This window comes from Neoarius graeffei, chromosome 28 (genome assembly GCF_027579695.1).
Source record: "Neoarius graeffei isolate fNeoGra1 chromosome 28, fNeoGra1.pri, whole genome shotgun sequence".
In the NCBI taxonomy this organism is placed as follows: domain Eukaryota; kingdom Metazoa; phylum Chordata; class Actinopteri; order Siluriformes; family Ariidae; genus Neoarius; species Neoarius graeffei.
The window spans coordinates 11649136-11671042 of NC_083596.1; the positions used below are offsets into that span (position 1 = coordinate 11649136).

At 42.0% G+C, this 21907-nt stretch overlaps 1 protein-coding gene across 1 annotated transcript; it reads right to left on the bottom strand.

Moving 5' to 3' along the window:
• Positions 1–754: 754 nt before the first annotated feature.
• On the bottom strand, positions 755–11530 carry LOC132875554 (endothelial zinc finger protein induced by tumor necrosis factor alpha). The gene is made up of 2 exons (XM_060912417.1): positions 11012–11530; positions 755–4884 (listed from the first exon to the last, which is right to left on the bottom strand). The coding sequence occupies exons 1-2, from the start codon at positions 11208–11210 to the stop codon at positions 3401–3403; spliced, it is 1683 nt and encodes a 560-aa protein (XP_060768400.1). The 5' UTR covers positions 11211–11530; the 3' UTR covers positions 755–3400.
• Between the last annotated feature and the right edge of the window lie 10377 nt (positions 11531–21907).

Consider the following 21907-nt stretch of genomic DNA (forward strand, 5'->3'; position numbering starts at 1 on the left):
TTTAGTCCATTACTCTTTTTTTTTTTTTTTTTTGTTACCGTAACAGACTGAATAATTATTTGTACTACAAAGATTCTTCTCCATGGTAACATTTATGGTGGATGTATTTTAGTTCTGTGAGATATCCATCAATCAAACTGCTCTTTATAAGTAAAATCAGTCTAAAGAACTTGTTGTAGAGGTGGGTGATATTTTTAGTCTCTTTCTCATATTCATATTCACACACACAAAAAAATTATATATGAGATTCTTCAGGGCATTTTGACGACACATGATGCGTATTATTATGAAACATAAGATTGCTTCACATACAGCCTGCAAAATGATAGTGCTGCATTAAAAAATGATCAATGTCTACATAAATACATTTAAATTAAAAAAAAACCCATTATATACACAAAATAGGTAAGAATAAAAAGGAGGGGAAAAAAACTTTTCACAATTTTCAAGATTATGTATATTTTCTCAGCTTCTTCCATTCATTTTATAATTAGATTTATTTAAAATAAAATTTAAAAAAATCCACAACTCCTCGGTGGATTTGAAATCACTAGAATTAAAGTAATCCTTGAGATTCTTTTTTTTTTAAACTTTGTAATTTGCTTTTATAACAGCAGTTTGACTGGTGGAACAAATCACAGTCTAGAAATACGCAGACATACATTAATAACATTTATATTACCAGAATTGTTTGTACTTAAGCATACTTCAGAAAGTCAGTTGAAGCAGAAATTCAATGATGAGCAAAAACACATTTGATTTTTCATTTCTTTATTAGAATGGAATGACAACAATCGCAAAAATGGCTTCATTTCCACTACGTTTTCACTAAGTAAACACTATTAATCATTCTAACGTGTACATACTTTTAGCTAACATTACCATCTAACGTTTCTTGTGAAGGGGAACTTGCAGTTAAAAGCGCAGTATAAAGCGCGCACTATAAATTGATACTGTACTGCGTTTGGTCACAAAACTAATCGTCAGTACCGTTATCGATAGTCAGTCAGTCAGTCAGTCAGTCATTTTCATAAGGATGGATTTTGAAAATCAGTTTAGCTCTGTAGTTTAGTTTACACGGCTTCTTTATGCAAACGGAGAGAGGCACGAACAGGAACGGTGAGAAAAACACTCCATAATGCATGCCCTAAAATGCATAAATGATAAAATTTTAAAACTAAAAAAGAAGCCATATCAGCAGAAATATAAGCAATGTTTCCTACATTTGCTTTTTTTTTTTTACAAGTGTGGAGAAAGTCAGTCAGTCTGAACGGAAATCACTAGTTCTGGTGCACATGAACATCGAAGGAAAAAAAAGTGTGCTGGCTAATAAAATCAGTCATATTACAATATCCAAGATGCTGAATGTTTATAATCAGTACATTACATTACAATCAGTCAGCATCTGAAAAATCACAAGTCCTTCTATTACGATTAATGTCAATATAACACTGCTTATGAGATTCTTTCGAAAGCAAGTAGATTCCATTCAAAACAAGGAATTCAGTTTCCAGTGAGAAGGTGGTGGTGGTATTGAGGCCACAGCAGCGAATCGAGAATAAATTTTAAGCCGCAATGCAAGTGAAAATTTAATCAGACCAGTTTTCAAATCTCAAACATTAGAAATAAAAGGAAGGATGAGAAAGTACTTCATATTCTACATTATTATTAAAGAACATTTTCATTATATTGGCTGTACTTACTGTTCCAGTTGGCCAATGCGTGGTGGTTTGGGAAACCCCACTGGATGTCACTATGGCAGATTGCCATATAGAAGCGGGTAACTGGTACAAGATTAATCAATTCAGTTTGTAATCAGATACCAGCTGTTGAAATGTCCGTTGATGCTCCTGCGCCGCACTTGAACACGTTTTTCTCCTTTTCCACTTGGAGACAATCAGACTTTTAAACCTTACTTGTGATTGAGAAACGAGAAACATTTAAGCTCAGAAAAGCCTATAGTTTTTAGAACTACACATAGTAGAAAACGTCAAAATTTCGGCATGTGAACGGTTTTGCCGATAATTCATTGAAACTAACAACGTATATACTTTTAGCAAGTTTCAAGACTTATAACCAAAACCTGCTGAATGGTAATTTAACCCATCTTTGGTTGGAGAGAGTCTCATCTCAGTGACCTTTCATTTACTGATCTTCAGTAACTGCTTCATCTTGGTCAGGTTTGTAGTGGATCTAATGCCTACACCAAGAACACTTGGCATGGACGGGGTGCCAGTCCATCTCCAAAAACCATGCACACACTTACACAATCACACTTAAGGGCAATTCAGTGTAGCCAATTCCCCTACTGGAACTTACTTTTTGGGGAGGTGGGAAGAAACTGAAGAACCCAGAGGAACCTCGATGACTAGAACAGCAGAAATGTAAAATGCAAGTATCAGGAAATTTCTATCACATCATTTTCTTTAAGCTGAATGTAACGCAAACTACTAATTTAGTTCTACCTTTCTTCCATATATCCAACATAACAACTTTGAGGTAAAATACACCTCAATAATTCAAACTGTCATGCTTGGAAACCAAATATCTGGATATTATGATAGTTTTTTTCTTGACTGTGCAATGAAGAACTGTAAAACAAAATGAAACGTACGAACATCACACACATGGTGCCACTTCATTGGGTACAGCTACCTGCACTTATTGGCTATTATAACTTGTAGATCTACCATATAGGTCACTTTGTAGGCGTACAATTACTGATAGTAGTCAGCCCTCCATACCTGCCCATCACTGAAAGGGACCAACATAGGACTATTTGGGTGGTGGATCATTTTCAGCAGTGACCCCAGAGCTCTGACACGAATGTACCAGATATAGCAGTGTCTCTTCCTGCCATGCCATTCTTCACCACATTGGTGAACCAGAAATGCAGCCAACTGCAGTGTTGTGCTCAGAAAAGACATGAGCTTTGCTCTCCAACTGCACACTTACAAGATGAATCAACAAGGTAGCCTTGGGCAGTAAAGTGACCAGTAAGTGTCCAGAGTCTTTAAATCCTCATTACTAAAAGCACCAGGCCTATGGGTAAGGGATCAGGAGTTTGAATCTTGATGATACCAGAGCCATCCATGGCCGAAAATCAAGGGAGTAAGACTGACCATGCTCTTTGTGCAAGATGGATGGTGTACTACCGATACAAGGAAGGAAGTCATGTGCGTCTGTGAACTTGTGTATGCAGAAGATGGTAGATAGCACTTTCCTGGTGTGCCTGATACAATCTGCAGTACCACACCAGTGGCACTGCTGTACTGAGAATAGACCACCATTTGCTTAACGATGCTCCTCTTCCATTGGATTGATGGATGGGGTAGTGGGGGCGTTGATAAATTGATGTGGCCTAAAGTGGAAGGCTTACCCGGTAAAGTAGCCACTTCATTCACTCCATCCCTTCCGAATTTTGTACTTCATCTTCATCATGAACCGTGTGGTCTTCCATCAGCAAAGACTGATCAGCACCCATGAGTACGGGATCCTCTTTGACGTGGAGCTGCTCGTGTCTTTTCAGATGGCTGGCCCTGCTGAAGCTTTTATCACAGCGTCCGCAGGTGTGCAGCTTCTCTCCGGTGTGGGTGAGCTGATGGAGCTTGAGGCTGCTGGCCACAGTGAAGGTGCGTCCGCATATCATGCATTTGTATGGCCGCTCACCCGTGTGCATGCGCATGTGGATGCTCAGGTGGCCGGCCTGGCTGAACGTCTTTTCACAGAGATCGCAGTGGTACGGGCGCTCACCTGTGTGTACACGCAGGTGTGTTTTGAGGTCGCCTTGACTGTTGAACCTCTTCCCGCACTGGCTACAACAATGAGGTTTTTCTCCGCTGTGAATCCGGAGATGAATCCTCAGGTTGCCTGCGCTGGCGAAGGTCTTGGCACAGACACTGCACGAGTATGGTCGTTCGCCCGTGTGTGTCCGGAGGTGCACTTTGAGTTGGTTGTGTTCAGTAAACCGCTTGGCGCAATGTGGGCAAGCGTAGGGTTTCTCACCCGTATGGGTTCGTTTGTGGATCCGGAGCTGGCCCTGATGACCATAACTCTTTCCGCACAGGTTACAGGAGTACGGTCTCTCGCCTGTATGGGTGCGTTGATGGCTCTTCAGAAGGTCAGCTCGGCTAAAACCCTTGCCGCAGTAGCTACAGATGTGAGCTCTTTCCGAGCTATGACTCCTCATGTGTATGTTAAGTGACGCCATGCGACCGAAGCTCTTCTCGCAAAGTGCGCAATGGAAAGTTTTGCTGTCTTTCAAGTCTTTCGATGTTGGCGATTCTGTTGATTGAAAAATTTCTATAAATCCCTTGTCTGGTTCTAAAGCCAATCCATCATCATCAAAACAGACACCAAGTACAGCGTCGTCAGTTGGATCTTCCATATCTTCCTCAGATATGCTGTGTGCTGACTTCTCGGATTCATGGTGCCCCATATTGCTGACTTCATCTTCACTCATAGTGCTGCTCATGCGCTTCTTGGACACCATGGTTACTTGAACATCATCATCACTGCCTCTGGAGTGATCTGCTGAAGAGCCAGTGTAACATTCTGAGAAGTTCTCCTCAGACCCTTCTACTTTAATGACCTTAGTTGTAAGGTTAACAGGAGATTGAGGTTTTAACAGGCTGCCCTCATCTTCAGTGTCGGGGTCAATCTTTACGTAAGGTACTGTGGTACTTGGCACTTCGTCGTCTAACTGATGCGTTCCACTGTCAGATGAAAGGGGGCTTGGTTTCAGTAATACAGGCCTAGAGCCTCCAGCTGACGTTCTCCAATCTTCCCTCTGTTTCTGAGGGGCTTTCCCTGGACCCCTATGTCCAGATAAAATTGGATGATGAAGAAAGGCCGAATTTAAGTCCTCATCAAGATCCTCATGTGCTGCAAAGCAAAAAAATTGAGTTTGAAACAGTCAAGGTATCAGTAGTCTTACAAGCTATCGCTAAAGAACTTGAAAAACCACTTACTTTCATAGAATGAGATTATGGGACAAAGTGAAAATGAACAACCATTAACTTGTGCCATAGTTTATTAAAAATGAGATTATCTTGTTTATTTGCTCCCAACACTTTCAAATAAAACTATGGGATACCTTAAAGATGCTGACTGCAAAGGTGTCTGACATTTTCAAACTGTTTTACTGTGCATGGCATTTTCCTATGTCTTGCAAGAACAATATCATGTGGACGAGATGTGATCATTTTGATGTCGCCGAGGGTCGCTTTTCTGTTTTGGGACTGTTTTCCTCCCTCTTGAGATAAACAGTATGGCCCTACGGAAACAGCCAAACACGAAGAGCTTTAATTAATTAGCGTAACTATGGAACTGTGTCACACCAAGATGGCGACATGCGGGAAAACATCGTGACTCTGCACTGACCTCGGAGAGTTTTAAGTCGCAGGGATGTAATTTGTGGTTGATGTTCGCGAATAGATCAGTGAAACAAAAGACAAATATGTCTTTTCTCGGTTCCTGCTTTTGTGTTCTCGTTTCCTTCTCTGTAAGATCAAAACTTTAGGTGTATAACTCCATACTCGCTACCGTGGAGTCAAGGCCATGCATTCTAAGGTTAAGATAGCTAAGCGCTAGCTAGAATGATTTATGCCGCTTTTCCACTACAAACGCGGCTGAGTCGGGCTGAGCGGGGCTGTTGTAGTTGCATTTCGACTACAACCGCGCTGAACCGTGCTGGCTGGAAGTGGGTGGACACATTGGGTGGAGTTAGCGAAAGTGGGTGGACGTCAGGTGATGTCGTTAAGCAGCGCAAACAGTGACATCAGTGAGCTTTTAAGCGGTAGTCTCACGACCCAAATAGTAAACAATAAACATGGAGGACATGGAGTCGTTAGTGTTGCTGGTCTTGGTGCTGTGGCTTGTTGTCACCGACAACGCGGACAGATACTGGCAAGAGCGTATAGATGAGGCGAGGCGCATAAGGCTTCAGAAATTCTCGTAATTCGTAATTATTCTCCTTCCAGGTTTGCGGTGTTTACAGATCCCAGCGCGCTCGCGGGGCGTGTGTGGGCATGTGAGGACACTCCTCCTCACCAATCAGTGCACAGGGGAGTGTCTGCTCACGCCCCCAACCTCACTCGGCACGGCTTGGCTCGCTTCAGCCCCACTCCAAAACGGTGCGAGTTTTAGGGGCTAAGCAGGGCTGAAACGAGCTGAGTCGTGCTGGTTTTTGGTAGTCGAAACGCGAGCCGTGTCGGGCTGAAGTGAGCTGAAGCGAGCTGAAAAAGGGTAGTGGAAAAGGGCCATTAGTTATCCGTCCAGAAAAATGACACGTCATGTAACCTTGCTCTATCTTGCAGTTGCACTTAGTAGGCAGGCTTTCCTTTTCTTTTCCGCTGGCAGGAGAGCAGAGTCCGCCATGTTTGTTGACACAAACTTGTTTTGGTTAAAAGTAGGTCAAACACGCCCCATGGTGGTCACATGATATTGATGCTCACCTGCTTCGGCGATCTCCGGAATCGTAAAATGCGGGAGGCTTTTTATTTCGGCAAAACATTTACACACTGGATACATGGTGTGTGTGCAGCAGCAAAACATCTCGAAACTCCACCAGCAATAGAAATAGAACATTTTGCCCAAAATTTAACTCTGCAGTCAGAACCTTTAATGACAAGACGATGCAAATGTTTCACTTTACTATTTCACTGAAAATACTGGGCTCTGGAAAAGTTCACTGTATCATGGTGTTCAAAGACCCGTTTTCCTGTTGGAAACGAATGCATGGAAGTTCTCATACGTGGAAGTGCGAACACGCAATCAAATCACAACCTTCAAGATTTGGAAGCTTGTGGCTTGTTAATGCTGAAACTAATTACTTTTTTTTTTTAACTATGATCCAGGCTGCCACCTAGTAGCTTGAGTGTACCAAGTACATTGTACAAAGTAAAAACTGACTCAAAGGGGTGTACTTTACATTGCAATTTCCTCCCAGCCATCTCTCCCATCATGTGACAGCTACCAACTGGGGAGGGTGAGGGCTAACACATGCGTTCTCTGAGATGTGAAACCAGCCAATTTTTTTTTCTTCTTCCCCAAACTACTGCAAAATAGGGCAGAGTAACACACTTGGAAGAAAGCGCTATCTACCCTCTTCCGCATACACGAGCTCACAGACTCCCATGATTGGCTAGTGATTTTACTCTCTTGGCTCCTGCCCATGAATGTGCACTACAATTTTGACCATTAGGTGCGTTTACGTTACAGGCATTTAGCAGATGCTCTTATCCAGAGCAACATACAAACATACCCTGCAGAACAGTTGGGTGTTAGGTGCCTTGCTCAAGGGCATTTCAGTCATTCCTGCTCGTCCAGAGAATTAAACCGGCAACCTTTTGGTCCTAAAGCTACTTCTCTAACCATTAGGCCATGTTTATTTTGGCAAACGCTGGCAAAGGTGGAATTTGAATAAATTTCTAAATAGCTGACTATTCGTTTGCATCATTTCCATATGCACTTATATAATCTAAGACTAATAAATAATGCATTGATTTCTGATTAACCAAAACCATTGATATGGTGAAGTATTCTCTAAGGAGGAGTTTTTTAATATTCATGGATGGAGTCTCCAGTGCCAGTGCTTTGTAACAGCCAGTAAAAGGACTTTCTGGAGTCTGCATGTTTTTTTTTAAGTCTTATTTATTTTAAGAAACCAAGAAAGACTGTTACAACATGGCGGAAATAACTGATTACAAGAAAATTTCCACAACATTACAAAAGCTACATATACAGAACGCAAATGGATAAAAAGCATGATCTTTCATTAATACATTTAAAAAATTAAACCATTGGCAAATCAGTGTGGAACAGGAACCCATGGCTTAATGGTTAGAGAAGCAGTTTTGGGACCAAAAGGTGGCCGGTTTGATTCCCTGGACCAGCAGGAATGGCTGAAGTGCCCTTGAGCAAGGTACCCAACCCCCTACTGCTCTCAAGGCTGCTCTGGATGAGAGCGTTTGAGAAATGCCTGTAATGTAATGCAATGGTATGGTACGAGAGGAATAATCAGTGTTCTCCATGGGCGCTTTTAAAGTGGCGCACGGCCATGTTATAATTCTGGCCCGCCACCCTTCCTTTGGCCAACAATAAATAAATACGTAACTTCATCAGTATACACCAAATAAATCGTAAAGTATGCGCTTTATTATAATTTTGTAACTATTTAACACGCAGAAGACCATTAAACGAATGCATACGGGGCTATCCCTGCGTTACACTACACCGCACCACATTACACTATCTTGACACATAGTAACGTTAGAAGTTACAAGCTACAGCTAGCCAGCAGCTAAATAACTCTGCGGGTGTTTGTAGCGTTATTGTGCAACGGTTACGCTTATCTATCGTCTTTTCTGACCATATACAGTGACAGTAATCATTAACAACACACACACGTTAAATTCGGTTCTTTTATTTTACGCATGTGTGATTGTGTACGTGAGAGCTGCATTTTCTGTTGCTTCACTGTTTGTTTACTGCAGGACTTCCAGGATCCTGGGTCAAAGGACCCGAACTACGGAGCTTTGTGGTGCCAGTCTCGGGCATGCGCACCAGCTCGTGCATGGATTGGAGTGGTTTCACCCAATTAACATTATGTGTATTGTAAAAAATGTATGCATTTATTGTAATTGGGTACTTTGTTTATGCATGGAAGTTCATTTATTTTTCACACACAGAAAAAAATAATTAATTCAGGGATGTGCAGCAGGCGCATCAGTCTCAATTGAATCTCATATTGACGATGATATGTACAGTAAGAATGTGTTAATTTTTTGTAAAATGATTTTAACAATGATTTAGAAGAAACCTTTATTTGTCACATACACACTTCAAGCATCCTCTGCATTTAACCCATCTGAAGCAGTGAACACGCGCACAGAGCAGTGGGGAGCCACACTAGAGCACCCAGGGAGCAGTCAGGGGTTAAAGTGCATATCACGGGTAAATTCAGGAGCAAAATCAATGCAATTCTCCTATTTTATATTAAATTTTAGTCAAATATCTGTAACATTCTGCATTCTCTGCAATTTTTTTTACCTTGCGCAATACCAGAAAAATTCAGTTGAAATCAAGCCATCGGAGGCGAATTGGTCCACCTCTGAAAAAACTTGGCATTTGGATTTCCCGGCAAACACTGATTTTCGTGACGCCATCTGCGGGACGCCTCCTTCTGAATCCTACATCAGCGCTGGTTTGTTTATGAGAAAACGACCTGGTGGTTTTCTGCAAATTTCTTCAACGTTATCGCGTAATTATTAAAATGGCTAACAGATGTATCATAGGAGGGTGTAGCAACACCAAATCTTGATGGGATTAGTACTCATCGTTTTCAAAAAGACCGGACAATGAGAGAGAAATGGGAGCGCTTGGTCTACACAGGTTGTGCACTGAAACCGTGCAAAGCTCGCGCAGCCTGCTGGCGCTTCCGCAGGTGACGTCACGAATCTGGCTCCAGACTCCTTTGGGATTTTTCCAGACGTGTTTTGTTATTTTATTTTTTTCTGCTGTAGACAGATGGCCTTGTGCAAAATTACCCTTCTGGATGAGTGTGTAAAGGGACATTCTTTCATATTAAAAAAACCCCACAAAATTGGTCCAGAATATGCTCTTTAAGTACCTTACTCAAGGGCACTTCAGCCCAAGTTAACCTAGGGGTTGTTTTACAATCAGGGTACGCAAGCTAAAAATCACATTTAACACTTATCTTCAATATCAAAAGGCTTGACTAAATAAACTTGGTTGTTTATTGTAGCCCTGTGATAGCTCTATTTACCATGCAAAAAAAAAGATGTAGTGATAACGTTATTTTTGGTGAATGTATGGCAATATATGTCATATTTAGCAAAATTACTCGTGTCATTTAGAAAAAGTGCTTTTTTTGACCACAGGTAGCTCCAAAAGGGATGCACTTAAATCATTCTTTATACCATAAAACAAATATTTGGTTCCATATCATTGGAAACATAGTTAAGTTTTAATGTTGAATCCCAGTAAGTTTTCAGACTATTTTGATCAAATTAGTATGCAATTGTGTCAAAAAAAAAATGTCCTCTCCGAGACAGCTAATTTTTCAATATAAAATAACATATCTAAAATGATTATTTTCATCCTAAAATGTAGTCAAGATATTGGGACATAAATATTAGGAGACAACTAACACAAAGCTTACAGCCTTAGATTTAAAAGCGCTATGGAAGTCGTGGATTCTGAATTGTCCAAAAAAAAAAAAAAAAGTCCTCTCTGAGAATCACTTCATTTGTTTCTCCCATCCCTGCTTAAAGCTACACTTAATCTTCTTTATCTTATAGCAGATTACACAAAACTACCATACACATGTCAAAAAATTACCTGAAATCTGTTCTTTAACTTGTCCTTCACTTAAAAACTGGTACAAGACCCAGTTTGAATCAATTTGAATTTTGGACCCCTGTGACACAAACTTTGTACCCTGATTGTAAAACAACCCCTAACTGTATGTCTTTGGAGGAAACCGGAGCACACCCATGCAGAACATACAAACTCAACACAGAAAGGCTCTCGCCGGCTGCTGGGTTCGAACCCAGAACCTTCTTGCCGTGAGGCGACTGTGCTAACCACTACGCCACTGTGTCGCCTATCCTTTTATTGGCCAGTTTCACTGACAAAAAAGCCTAAAACCAGTCAGTCAGCTTCATCCACGACCTTTTATTTTTGAAAAGTGAAGAACCCTGAATAATAATACGCTTCAGGACATGCTGTTATTGGAAAATCATCAACAACAGGGATTGGCATGGGATTTTTAACCCTCCTGAAGTTGATTGCTCTCCAACAGGATGTCCTGAAGATTATTTTCCTTTCAATTTGTCAATGCTGATCATTTATTACTGCTTTTTAATCAAATTATAGCTGCATGGAATTAATGTTGCGTTTCATTCCTTACTTAATGATTGAATGTTAAATGCAAAGACAGTAGTGTGCTTTAACTGCTTATTCTGGTGATGGGTTTTACCGTACATACCTGTTTTCACCTGGCATGGAATAGCCTCCTGGGCACGCAGTTTTTCTCTCAGAGTCTCATTTTCAGAGGTAATCCGCCGAATTTGTCCCTGATACTCGGCCAGAGTCTGATCCACAGAGTCCAGGATGTTATCCACAGTCGCCCTGAAGATCTCATTCAGAGAGGACTCGAGAAAAGCCTTCAGGTTCTTCGAGTTCATTGTTGCAACTTAAACACAAGTCATAAACAAAAGGAAGAGATGGACCCGCTGTGTTGTGTTCTGTTGTGTTTGACTCCTAAACACAGAGAGACACTTCCAGAGCTCACTGGCTAGCTGGCGAAGCTAAACGTTTGCGTTTTGGTGACGCAGAAAGAAAGACGGCTGTGTAAAACAAAACCGCAAAAATAATCTAACTTTAAACTTACAAAGTGTTGGACATAAACACTGTATCTGTTCGCATTATGTTCCTTTCCTTTAGCTTGTGGAATAAACAAAACAAATAAACTGCAGGCGTCTCTCAAGCCTGAGTGGTTCTGTGGTTCTTGGATATATAAACGAGCTCCACTCACTCTACCGCCCCCTGCGGTGTGGACGAGTTACTGCACTCTTTATTTATTTCAGACATGCAGACTTATCTCATAATCTGTAGCCGCTTTATCCTGTTCTACAGGGTCGCAGGCAAGCTGGAGCCTATCCCAGCTGACTACGGGCGAAAGGCGGGGTACACCCTGGACAAGTCGCCAGGTCATCACAGGGCTGACACATAGACACAGACAACCATTCACACTCACATTCACACCTACGGTCAATTTAGAGTCACCAGTTAACCTAACCTGCATGTCTTTGGACTGTGGGGAAAACCGGAGCACCCGGAGGAAACCCATGCGGACACGGGGAGAACATGCAAACTCCACACAGAAGGGCCCTCGCCGGCCACGGGGCTCGAACCCGGACCTTCTTGCTGTGAGGCGACGGCGCTAACCACTACACCACCGTGCCGCCCCTGCAGACAACGTACAGTCCATAATCTCATCTCATCTCATTATCTCTAGCCGCTTTATCCTTCTACAGGGTCGCAGGCAAGCTGGAGCCTATCCCAGCTGACTACGGGCGAAAGACAGGGTACACCCTGGACAAGTCGCCAGGTCATCACAGGGCTGACACATACAACCATTCACACTCAATTTAGAGTCACCAGTTAACCTAACATGCATGTCTTTGGACTGTGGGGGAAACCAGAGCACCCAGAGGAAACCCACGCGGACAACATGCAAAGCCCGCACAGAAAGGCCCTCGCTGGCCATGGGGCTCGAACCCAGACCTTCTTGCTGTGAGGCGACAGCGCTAACCACTACACCACCATGCCGCCCCTGCAAACAATGTACAGTCCATAATATTATAAAATATATAAATTGCATAAAAAATATATAAAATCTGTAAAATAAATAAATAAATAAATAAAAACAGAACACATGAATTGCACCATGATAGGCCATTGACTAGCGTCTGTAATAAAAAATATATATATATAAAAATCACAGCAGAATAGTTAAGACATATGATGACCAGCATACAACAGGTTTTTCCCTTTTGTGACTAATTTTGACTCGCGACAAATATCAGAATGAATGATGCTGTGAATAAAAAAGTTCTTAGAATATTCAAGCCATTTTTTAAGACTACAGATAACAGTTCTTAGTAATTCCTGATAAGACTTAATGCCATTACTAACAAACATCTGACTAGCACTGCTTCTGCGGTTATAATTCAGTAGGCCCCTAAGGACGTTATTGAAGGCAACACATACAATATTTCTGTAATTAACACGATAATTTACCCATAGAGTACATAAGTAAATGTTGTTACAATATGATGAGAATAACTTGACCTTAACAGCATTTGAACAAAAGTAAAATTTTCTGGCAAGTAAATTACCTCGACTGTATAAAGCTCTCTGTTTGCTTTTCATATCCTCTTCATCATTAAGATGACTATCAATGATATGACCAAGATATTTATATCGATTAACATAATCTAGGACTGAATTAGCTAAAGTTATGTTGGGTTTGACTTCAAGATGTTTCTGATCAAACAACATCAGCTGAGACTTGGTACAATTATATATCACATCGTGGTGCTGACCATATTCAGTACAAACATTCATCAATCTCTGCAGACCTTTGGCAGAGGGTGCAAATACAACTAAATCATCAGCATACATTAGATGGCTGATTGTGGTACCAGCACAATAACAACCAACAGAAATCTTATTCAAGGCATTACTTAGGTCATTCATATAAACATTAAAGAGAAGAGGGGACAAAACACCGCCTCTATTTCTGATTAATACAATCATTGTCTTTCTGATGATTTTATAACGTCACACACAAATTAATACATTGGATTAAAAAAGAAACACAGGGTGGTGTAGTGGTATCGCCTCACAGCAAGAAGGTCCGGGTTCGAGCCCCGTGGCCGGCGAGGGCCTTTCTGTGCAGAGTTTGCATGTTCTCCTCGTGTCTGCGTGGGTTTCCTCTGGGTGCTCCGGTTTCCCCGACAGTCCAAACACATGCAGGTTAGGTTAATTGATAGCTCTAAATTGACCGTAGGTGTGAATGGTTGTTTGTCTTTGTGTCAGTCATGCGATGACCTGGCGACTTGTCCAGGGTGTACCCAATGTCTTGTCCATAGTCAGCTGGGATAGGATCCAGCTTGCCTGAGACCCTGTAGAACAGGATAAGCAGCTACAGATAATGGATGGATGGATAAAACAAGAAATTTATAACTTGATTATTACATCAGGCAAAACAAAAAATACAGCCAAATTAATATATTAGATGAAAGATACAACCTCGTCTAATCATCTTTAGCCGCTTTATCCTGTTCTACAGGGTCGCAGGCAAGCTGGAGCCTATCCCAGCTGACTACGGGTGAAAGGCGGGGTACACCCTGGACAAGTCGCCAGGTCATCACAGGGCTGACACATAGACACAGACAACCATTCACACTCACATTCACACCTACGGTCAATTTAGAGTCACCAGTTAAGCTAACCTGCATGTCTTTGGACTGTGGGGGAAACCGGAGCACCCGGAGGAAACCCACGCGGACACGGGGAGAACATGCAAACTCCACACAGAAAGGCCCTCGCCGGCCACGGGGCTCGAACCCGGACCTTCTTGCTGTGAGGCGACAGCGCTAACCACTACACCACCGTGCCGCCCCTGCAGACAACGTACAGTCCATAATATTATAAAATATACAAATTGCATAAAAAATATCTCATCTCTAGCCACTTTATCCTTCTACAGGGTCGCAGGAGCCTATCCCAGCTGACTACAGGCAAAAGGCAGGGTACATGTCACCAGGTCATCACAGGGCTGACACATACAACCATTCACACTCAATTTAGAGTCACCAGTTAACCTAACCTGCATGTCTTTGGGGGAAACCGGAGCACCCAGAGGAAACCCACACGGACAACATGCAAACCCCACACAGAAAGGCCCTCGCTAGTCACGGGGGTCGAACCCGGACCTTCTTGCTGTGAGGCGACAGCGCTAACCACTACACCACCGTGCTGCCTGCAGACAACATACAGTCCATAATATTATAAAATATATAAATTGCATAAAAATATATCAAATCTGTAAAATAAAAAATAAATAAAAATAAAAACAGAACACATGAATTGCACCATGATAGGCCATTGACTAGCATCTGTAATAATAATAAAAAAAAACAATATAAAAATCACAGCAGAATAGTTAAGACATATGATGACCAGTATACAACAGGTTTTTCCATTTTGTGACTAATTTTGACTCGCGACAAATATCAGAATGAATGATGCTGTGAATAAAAAAGTTCGCAGAATATTCAAGCCGTTTTTTAAGACTACAGATAACAGTTCTTAGTAATTCCTGATAAGACTTAATGCCATTACTAACAAACATCTGACTAGCACTGCTTCTGCGGTTATAATTCAGTAGTCCTCTAAGGACGTTATTGAAGGCAACACATACAATATTTCTGTAATTAACACGATAATTTACCCATAGAGTACATAAGTAAATGTTGTTACAATATGATGAGAATAACTTGACCTTAACAGCATTTGAACAAAAGTAAAATTTTCTGGCAAGTAAATTACCTTGACCGTATAAAGCTCTCTGTTTACTTTTCATATCATCTTCATCATTAAGATGACTATCAATGATATGACCAAGATATTTATATCGATTAACATAATCTAGGACTGAATTAGCTAAAGTTATGTTGGGTTTGACTTCAAGATGTTTCTGATCAAACAACATCAGCTGAGACTGTTCTACAGGGTCACAGGCAAGCTGGAGCCTATCCCAGCTGACTATGGGCAAAAGGTGGGGTACACCCTGGACAAGTCGCCAGGTCATCACAGGGCTGACACATAGACAACCATTCACACCTATGGTCAATTTAGAGTCACCAATTAACCTAACCTGCATGTCTTTGGGGGAAACCAGAGCACCCGGAGGAAACCCACGCAGACACAGGGAGAACATGCAAACTCTGCTCAGAAAGGCCCTCACCGGCCACGGGGCTCTAACCCAGACCTTCTGGCTGTGAGGCAACAGCGCTAACCACTACACCACCGTGCCGCCCCCAAATTAATATATTAGATGAAAGATACAACCTAATTAATGTATCGCATCTCATCATCTCTAGCCGCTTTATCCTGTTCTACAGGGTCACAGGCAAGCTGGAGCCTATCCCAGCTGAGTACGGGCAAAAGGCAAGGTACACCCTGGACAAGTCACCAGGTCATCACAGGGCTGACACATAGACAACTATTCACACCTATGGTCAATTTAGAGTCACCAGTTAACCTAACCTGCATGTCTTTGGGGGAAACCCACGCAGACAACATGCAAACTCTGCACAGAAAGGCCCTCGCCGGCCACAGGGCTTGAACCTGGCCCTTCTTGCTGTGAGGCAACAGCGCTAACCACTACACCACCGTGCCACCCTAATTAACATATTAGATTAAAAAAAAAATACAACCTAAATTAATACATTAAGACTGGTTCTAAAACTGGGGTTACTGGGAAGCAATTTAATATCCATACATCCATTATCTGTAACCACTTATCCTGTTCTATAGGGTCACAGGCAAGCTGGAGCGTATGGGTCCGTCTCAGAAACTGCTCTCTCATTTGGGACATTATGGTCAAAAATTAAATTTTCTAATTTTACTATTTTTTTTTGTATTTACCTAAAACTCAAGGTTTCTTTTGTCATGTTTAATAAGAATAAAGATAGTATCTTGCTTTATCTGGCCTCCACTGTGGAAAATCTTTTTGATTACAATTCAAATGCTTTTGTAAAATTGATTTACATCTAAAATAACTCCATCATGAAGAATTAAAGCCCCTCCTTCACAGATGAGTGAAAATATTGAATAAATTTCCTCTTTTTGATTGCTTGGGTTAAAAATGCCAAGTTATGATGACTGAATTGATTATTCACTTAAATATGAATAATATGATGCAGTTTGGGTATTTGATATGGCGAAATAGGACACAATGGAAAAATCAAGAACACACCGGAAAGATGAGAATAACGGCGGTGGTAAAAGAACAGCGACTGTACCGGCTGAAGGTCACGCGGGTCTCTGCTGCAGTGCGCGAGCAACGGGACATCACTACCGCACCGGACGGAGCGGGGGCGGGGCAAAATGACTGGCCGTAGATTCTATCAAAAGTTCAATCTAAATTGACCATGGTCGCAAAATATTGGCCAAAAATACGCAAACACTACGAAATATGAAAGTAAGATGAAAAAGAAACACACATTCTGCTGCCTTATACTGCAAGACTAAAACAAAATAAAACTGTCAAAACTCACCTTTTCAGTGATAACGTCCGAACAGATCACTCGCGTAACAAAGACCGCAAATGGAAGCACGATCAACTTCTAACTGTTGGAGTGGAAAATTCCATTCTACACATGCAAATTGTTAATGTGTGTCCTTCCCCGCACACAAATAACACGCTACGGTAAAAAATAGACCACAACTCATTTTATAGCTCAGAAATTCATACAAGACCAGCTACCATCGTAACATATTCTATAAGAAACATATTCTATACCTAACTTTCAGCTTTCGTTTTAAAAAACATAATCACAGATTTATAACTAGATTTTTCTATGGCATAGTGATTTTAAGTTACTACTTTTGGTGAGGTCGTGACCTTGACCCTGAGGCTTTCCGTTTAGATCAAAACACACGATCGTATTGGTTTTGGGTCTGCGGAAAATGGAGTTACAACGGTGATGAAATATTTTGCATGATGTTTTATTACGGTTATGATTATTCTGTGAGCGCACCAATCCTTAGGTGTATAAAGTTACAACTTAAAATACAATTAGTGATAACTGTAGACTTTTCAGTGGACTACAACCTTTTTAAGGGAATGCGATGTAGTCAACCGTTTATCATGTCCCAGATCAAGCCGCCATTTTTCCACAAATTTGCAGAATTTTTGCCAAATTCTGAATATTCACATCAAAGATTTAGTTTTATCTGTATTATTTATTTCATCATTTTATTTCAAATTAAAACCAACATCACCATTCAAAACCATATAGTTTATTGACTGTGAGTATATTTAGTGGGGGACCCCCACAGTACCCAGTTTCTGAGACAGACCCATATCCCAACTGACTATGGTCAATTTAGAGTCACCAATTAGCCCAACCTGCATGTCTTTGGAATGTAGGGTAAAACGGTTCACACGGAGGAAACACACACAGACACAGGGAGAACATGCAAACTCCACACAAAAAGGCCCTCGCCGGCTGCTGGGCTCAAACCCAGGACCTTCTAGCTGTGAGACGACAGCGCTAACCACTACACCACTCAGCAACTTAATAATTTATTATTATTATTGAATGAGGAAACCACTATCAATTACTGTCATTGTAATTGTTATAATACTTATTAAGTGTATATTTAACAGTTATTCCACGAAATCGAGTCATACATGAGCTAACAGCTGATGAGGTGCGTAACACTGAGTTGGCTATCAGCCATGTACAATGAGATTGAGTGGAATAACCATTTTATTCTATCCACATTTACTGGATTTTGAAAAACAGAGCATTTTTATTTTTTGCAAATTCGATAAATAAAAACTTTATACAAAACATCCAACAAAATCATTTCCGCTTAGAATGTAAACAAACCGGCGAAATGACAGGAGCAATTTGTGAAAAATGTGATAGTAATAATTATTGAAAAATAAAAAAAGATACAGTCTTACCATCAAATACTTTTATTCCATATTTTGTTGCTTCTTTGTATTTTGGAGGATTTTGTTTTTGAGTAGAATTTTTATTGTCCTTGGATGGTTCAGCAGCACACTTTGCCATTTTGTTTTTCTCTACTCATGGTATATGAGCTGATATCCTAGTAGTAGAGTAGCCAGCTCAAATCCAGTGAATGTGGACAGAATTTTAAATATATATATATATATATATATATATATATATATATATATATATATATATATATATATAAGTCTGTGCAAAAGTCTTAGGTACATGCAAAGAAATGCTGTAGACCAAAAATGGCTTAAAAATAAGGAAATGAATTGTTTCAACATTAAAAAACAAACAAACTATAAACTGCAGTAAGCCATAATAAATGAAACAAAGTCAATATTTGTCAACTGTTGCAAAATCCTACTCCAATCCTCATCGTGGTGCAACAGTGGCAATGGCTGTTCGGTAGCTATGGTAGCGGGGTGTTTCACCCTGGTAGGTCCAACCATGCTACAAAGGTACCGAACTACCAACCCTAGGGGAAGACTGGTTCTGCAATACCCCAGCAGGATAATGGTCTATCATCTAGAGGTTGAAGCTAGCAAAACTGGAGAGGTAACTGGCCTGCCCACCTAGCCAGTGGGGTGGCGTCATTGAATGGCTAAAACAATGCAAAGAAGAAAGCCTCAGTACCCTGCAGGGCAAATGGATCGTCCAATGGTGGCGGGATGAAATCCAGGAGCCCAGAGGCTGATAATCTCAGGTACCTGTAGGCCACTGAGACAAAGGATTACAAACCTTGCCATATGTACTTACAACTGCAGGTCATTGGCAGGGAGCACCGGTTTGGCCCATCTAATGGAGGAGAAGAAGAAAATCAAGTGCAACGTCCTCGGTATCTGCGAAACACGTCGAAAAGAAGAACTGAACTCAAGATGGAAAGATGGGAGTGCCCTAAGGTTTGGGAAGGCAGAAGGCGCAAAATCAATAGGAGGCATCGGTTTCATCATCAGCAACGAATGGACCTTGAAAATCATCTCGTGCGATATAACATCACCATGCCTTGGAGTACTTGTCATTAACCTCTCGAGCCGAGCAAATCTGAAAGTTATCCAAGCGTACGCCCCTACAAGCAGTAGCGAAGACGATGAAGTGGAAGAATTTTACCGAATGCTAGATACTGCACTAGTTAAACATACAACATATACCATCATAATGGGCGACTTCAACGCAAAGGTTGGCAAAGGACGGCCAGGAGAAAAGTTCACAGGAAGATTTGGCCTGGCGGAGAGGAACGAGAGAGGAGAACGGCTGGTCTCCAAAGCGGAGGCAAGGAGGTTATACATAGGCAACTGCCTTTTCAAGAAAAGAGCTGAGAAAAGGTGGACCTGGATATCTCCAAATGTTCAATACCGCAATGAGGTCGATTATGTGCTAGTCGACAAAAGGAGAATTCTGCAAGACGTCTCTGTCATCCTACAATTCAAGACTGGTAGCGACCATTGTTTACTGAGGGCGAAGATAGTGATAGATAAAATAAGAGAGAAGAAGCCATTGCACATATCCATGAAGAACCAACGCGTCAAGAGTGTTGATGAAAACATTCTAAAATATGCTATCAAAGAGGAAACATGGGCACAATTGGAGGACATCGACGAGGACTACGACTCACTTACCCAGAAGATCAAAGCATGCATTCGAAAGGCGCAAGTTCCCACCCCGAAGGAAGATAATGGAAGGATCTCGGAGAAGACAAAGAAACTGCTGGAGAAAAGGAAGAATATGAAAAGGAATATCGAAGATCATCTAGAATATTCCATTCTCTGCAAAAGTATTCGACACAATCTCAAGGAAGACCTCCAAAACTTCAAGATGAAGAAGCTGATCCGGGCGGCAGAGGAACGGAAAAGTTTGAAAAAATGCAAGTGAGAAATGGAACAGTACAGAATGGAAGTGACAGCTCTCAAAACCAAGGAGGGGGACACCACCACCGACAAAGGGGAAATAAAAATGATCGTTGATACGTTTTACACGAACCTTTTTAAGTCATCGATCACAATCGATCCTCCTCCGTCACAAACATCACAAGCGGTGCCAGAAATTCTGATATGTGAAGTCGAAAATGCCCTCAAAATGATGAAAGGTGACAAATCTCCAGGAAAGGATGGCATAAACACGGAATCACTTCGAAGCAGCGGAGAAGCTCTTTGGAAAGTACTCGCGATACGGTTCAATCGATATATGAGGGAAGGGAAGGTACCATCACTTTGGAAACAATCAAAAACCGTCCTGTTGCACAAGAAGGGCGATCAAGAAGACCTGCGAAATTATTGGACAATATGCCTGCTGTCTCATCTCTACAAACTCTTCACTAAAATCATAGTCAACAGACCATCACAACAACTTGATGAGCAACAGCCGAGAGAGCAGGCTGGCTTTCGTAGGAAATACAGCACGATTGACCATATATTTACCCTTACCCAACTTTTGGAACATGTGAGGGAATACAACTTTCCTCTGTGCGTCGCTTTCGTGGATTACGAAAAAGCCTTTGATAGCATCGAGATAAATACAGTGCTGAAATCTCTACACACGCAAGGAGTCGAGCCTCAGTACATAAATGTGCTGAAAGAAGCCAACTCTGGATGTACAACAGATATTGAAATACTGTCATCGCCCGTGACAGTCCCAGTTGGAAAAGGTGTCAAACAAGGGGACACCATCTCTCCAAAACTCATCACGTGTCTCGAATCCATCATCCGAAAGGTCAAGTGGGATGGAGGTATAAACATCAACAGAGAGATACTGACACACCTCAGATTCGCAGACGACATCGCTCTCATTGCATCCACCACAGGTCTCGTCTCGTCTCGTCTTCTTCCGCTTATCCGGGACTGGGTCGCGGAGGCAGCAGTCTAAGCATGGAAGCCCAAACTTCCCTTTCCCCAGACACCTCGGCCAGCTCCTCGGGAAGAACACCGAGGCGTTCCCAGGCCAGCCGAGAGACATAGTCCCTCCAGTGTGTCCTGGGTCTTCCCCGGGGCCTCCTCCCGGGGGGACATGCCTGGAACACCTCCCCAGGGAGGTGTCCAGGAGGCACCCGAAAAAGATGCCCGAGCCACCTCAGCTGGTTCCTCTCGATGTGGAGGAGCAGCGGCTCTACTCCGAGCTCCTCCCGAGTGACTGTGCTTCTCACCCTATCTCTAAGGGAGTGCCCAGCCACCCTGTGAAGGAAACTCATTTCGGCCGCTTGTATCCACGATCTTGTTCTTTCTGTCATTACCCAAAGCTCATGACCATAGGTGAGAGTCGGAAAGTAGATCGACCGGTAAATTGAGAGCTTCGCCTTTTGGCTCAGCTCCTTCTTCACCATGACGGACCGGTAAAGCAACCGCATCACTGTGGAGGCTGCACCGATCCGCCTGTCGATCTCACGCTCCATCCTTCCCTCACTCATGAACAAGATCCCGAGATACTTAAACTCCTCCACTTGAGGCAGGACTTCTCCACCAACCTGGAGAGGGCAAGCCACCCTTTTCCGGTCGAGAACCATGGCCTCAGACTTGGAGGTGCTGATTCTCATCCCAGCCGCTTCACACTCGACTGCAAAC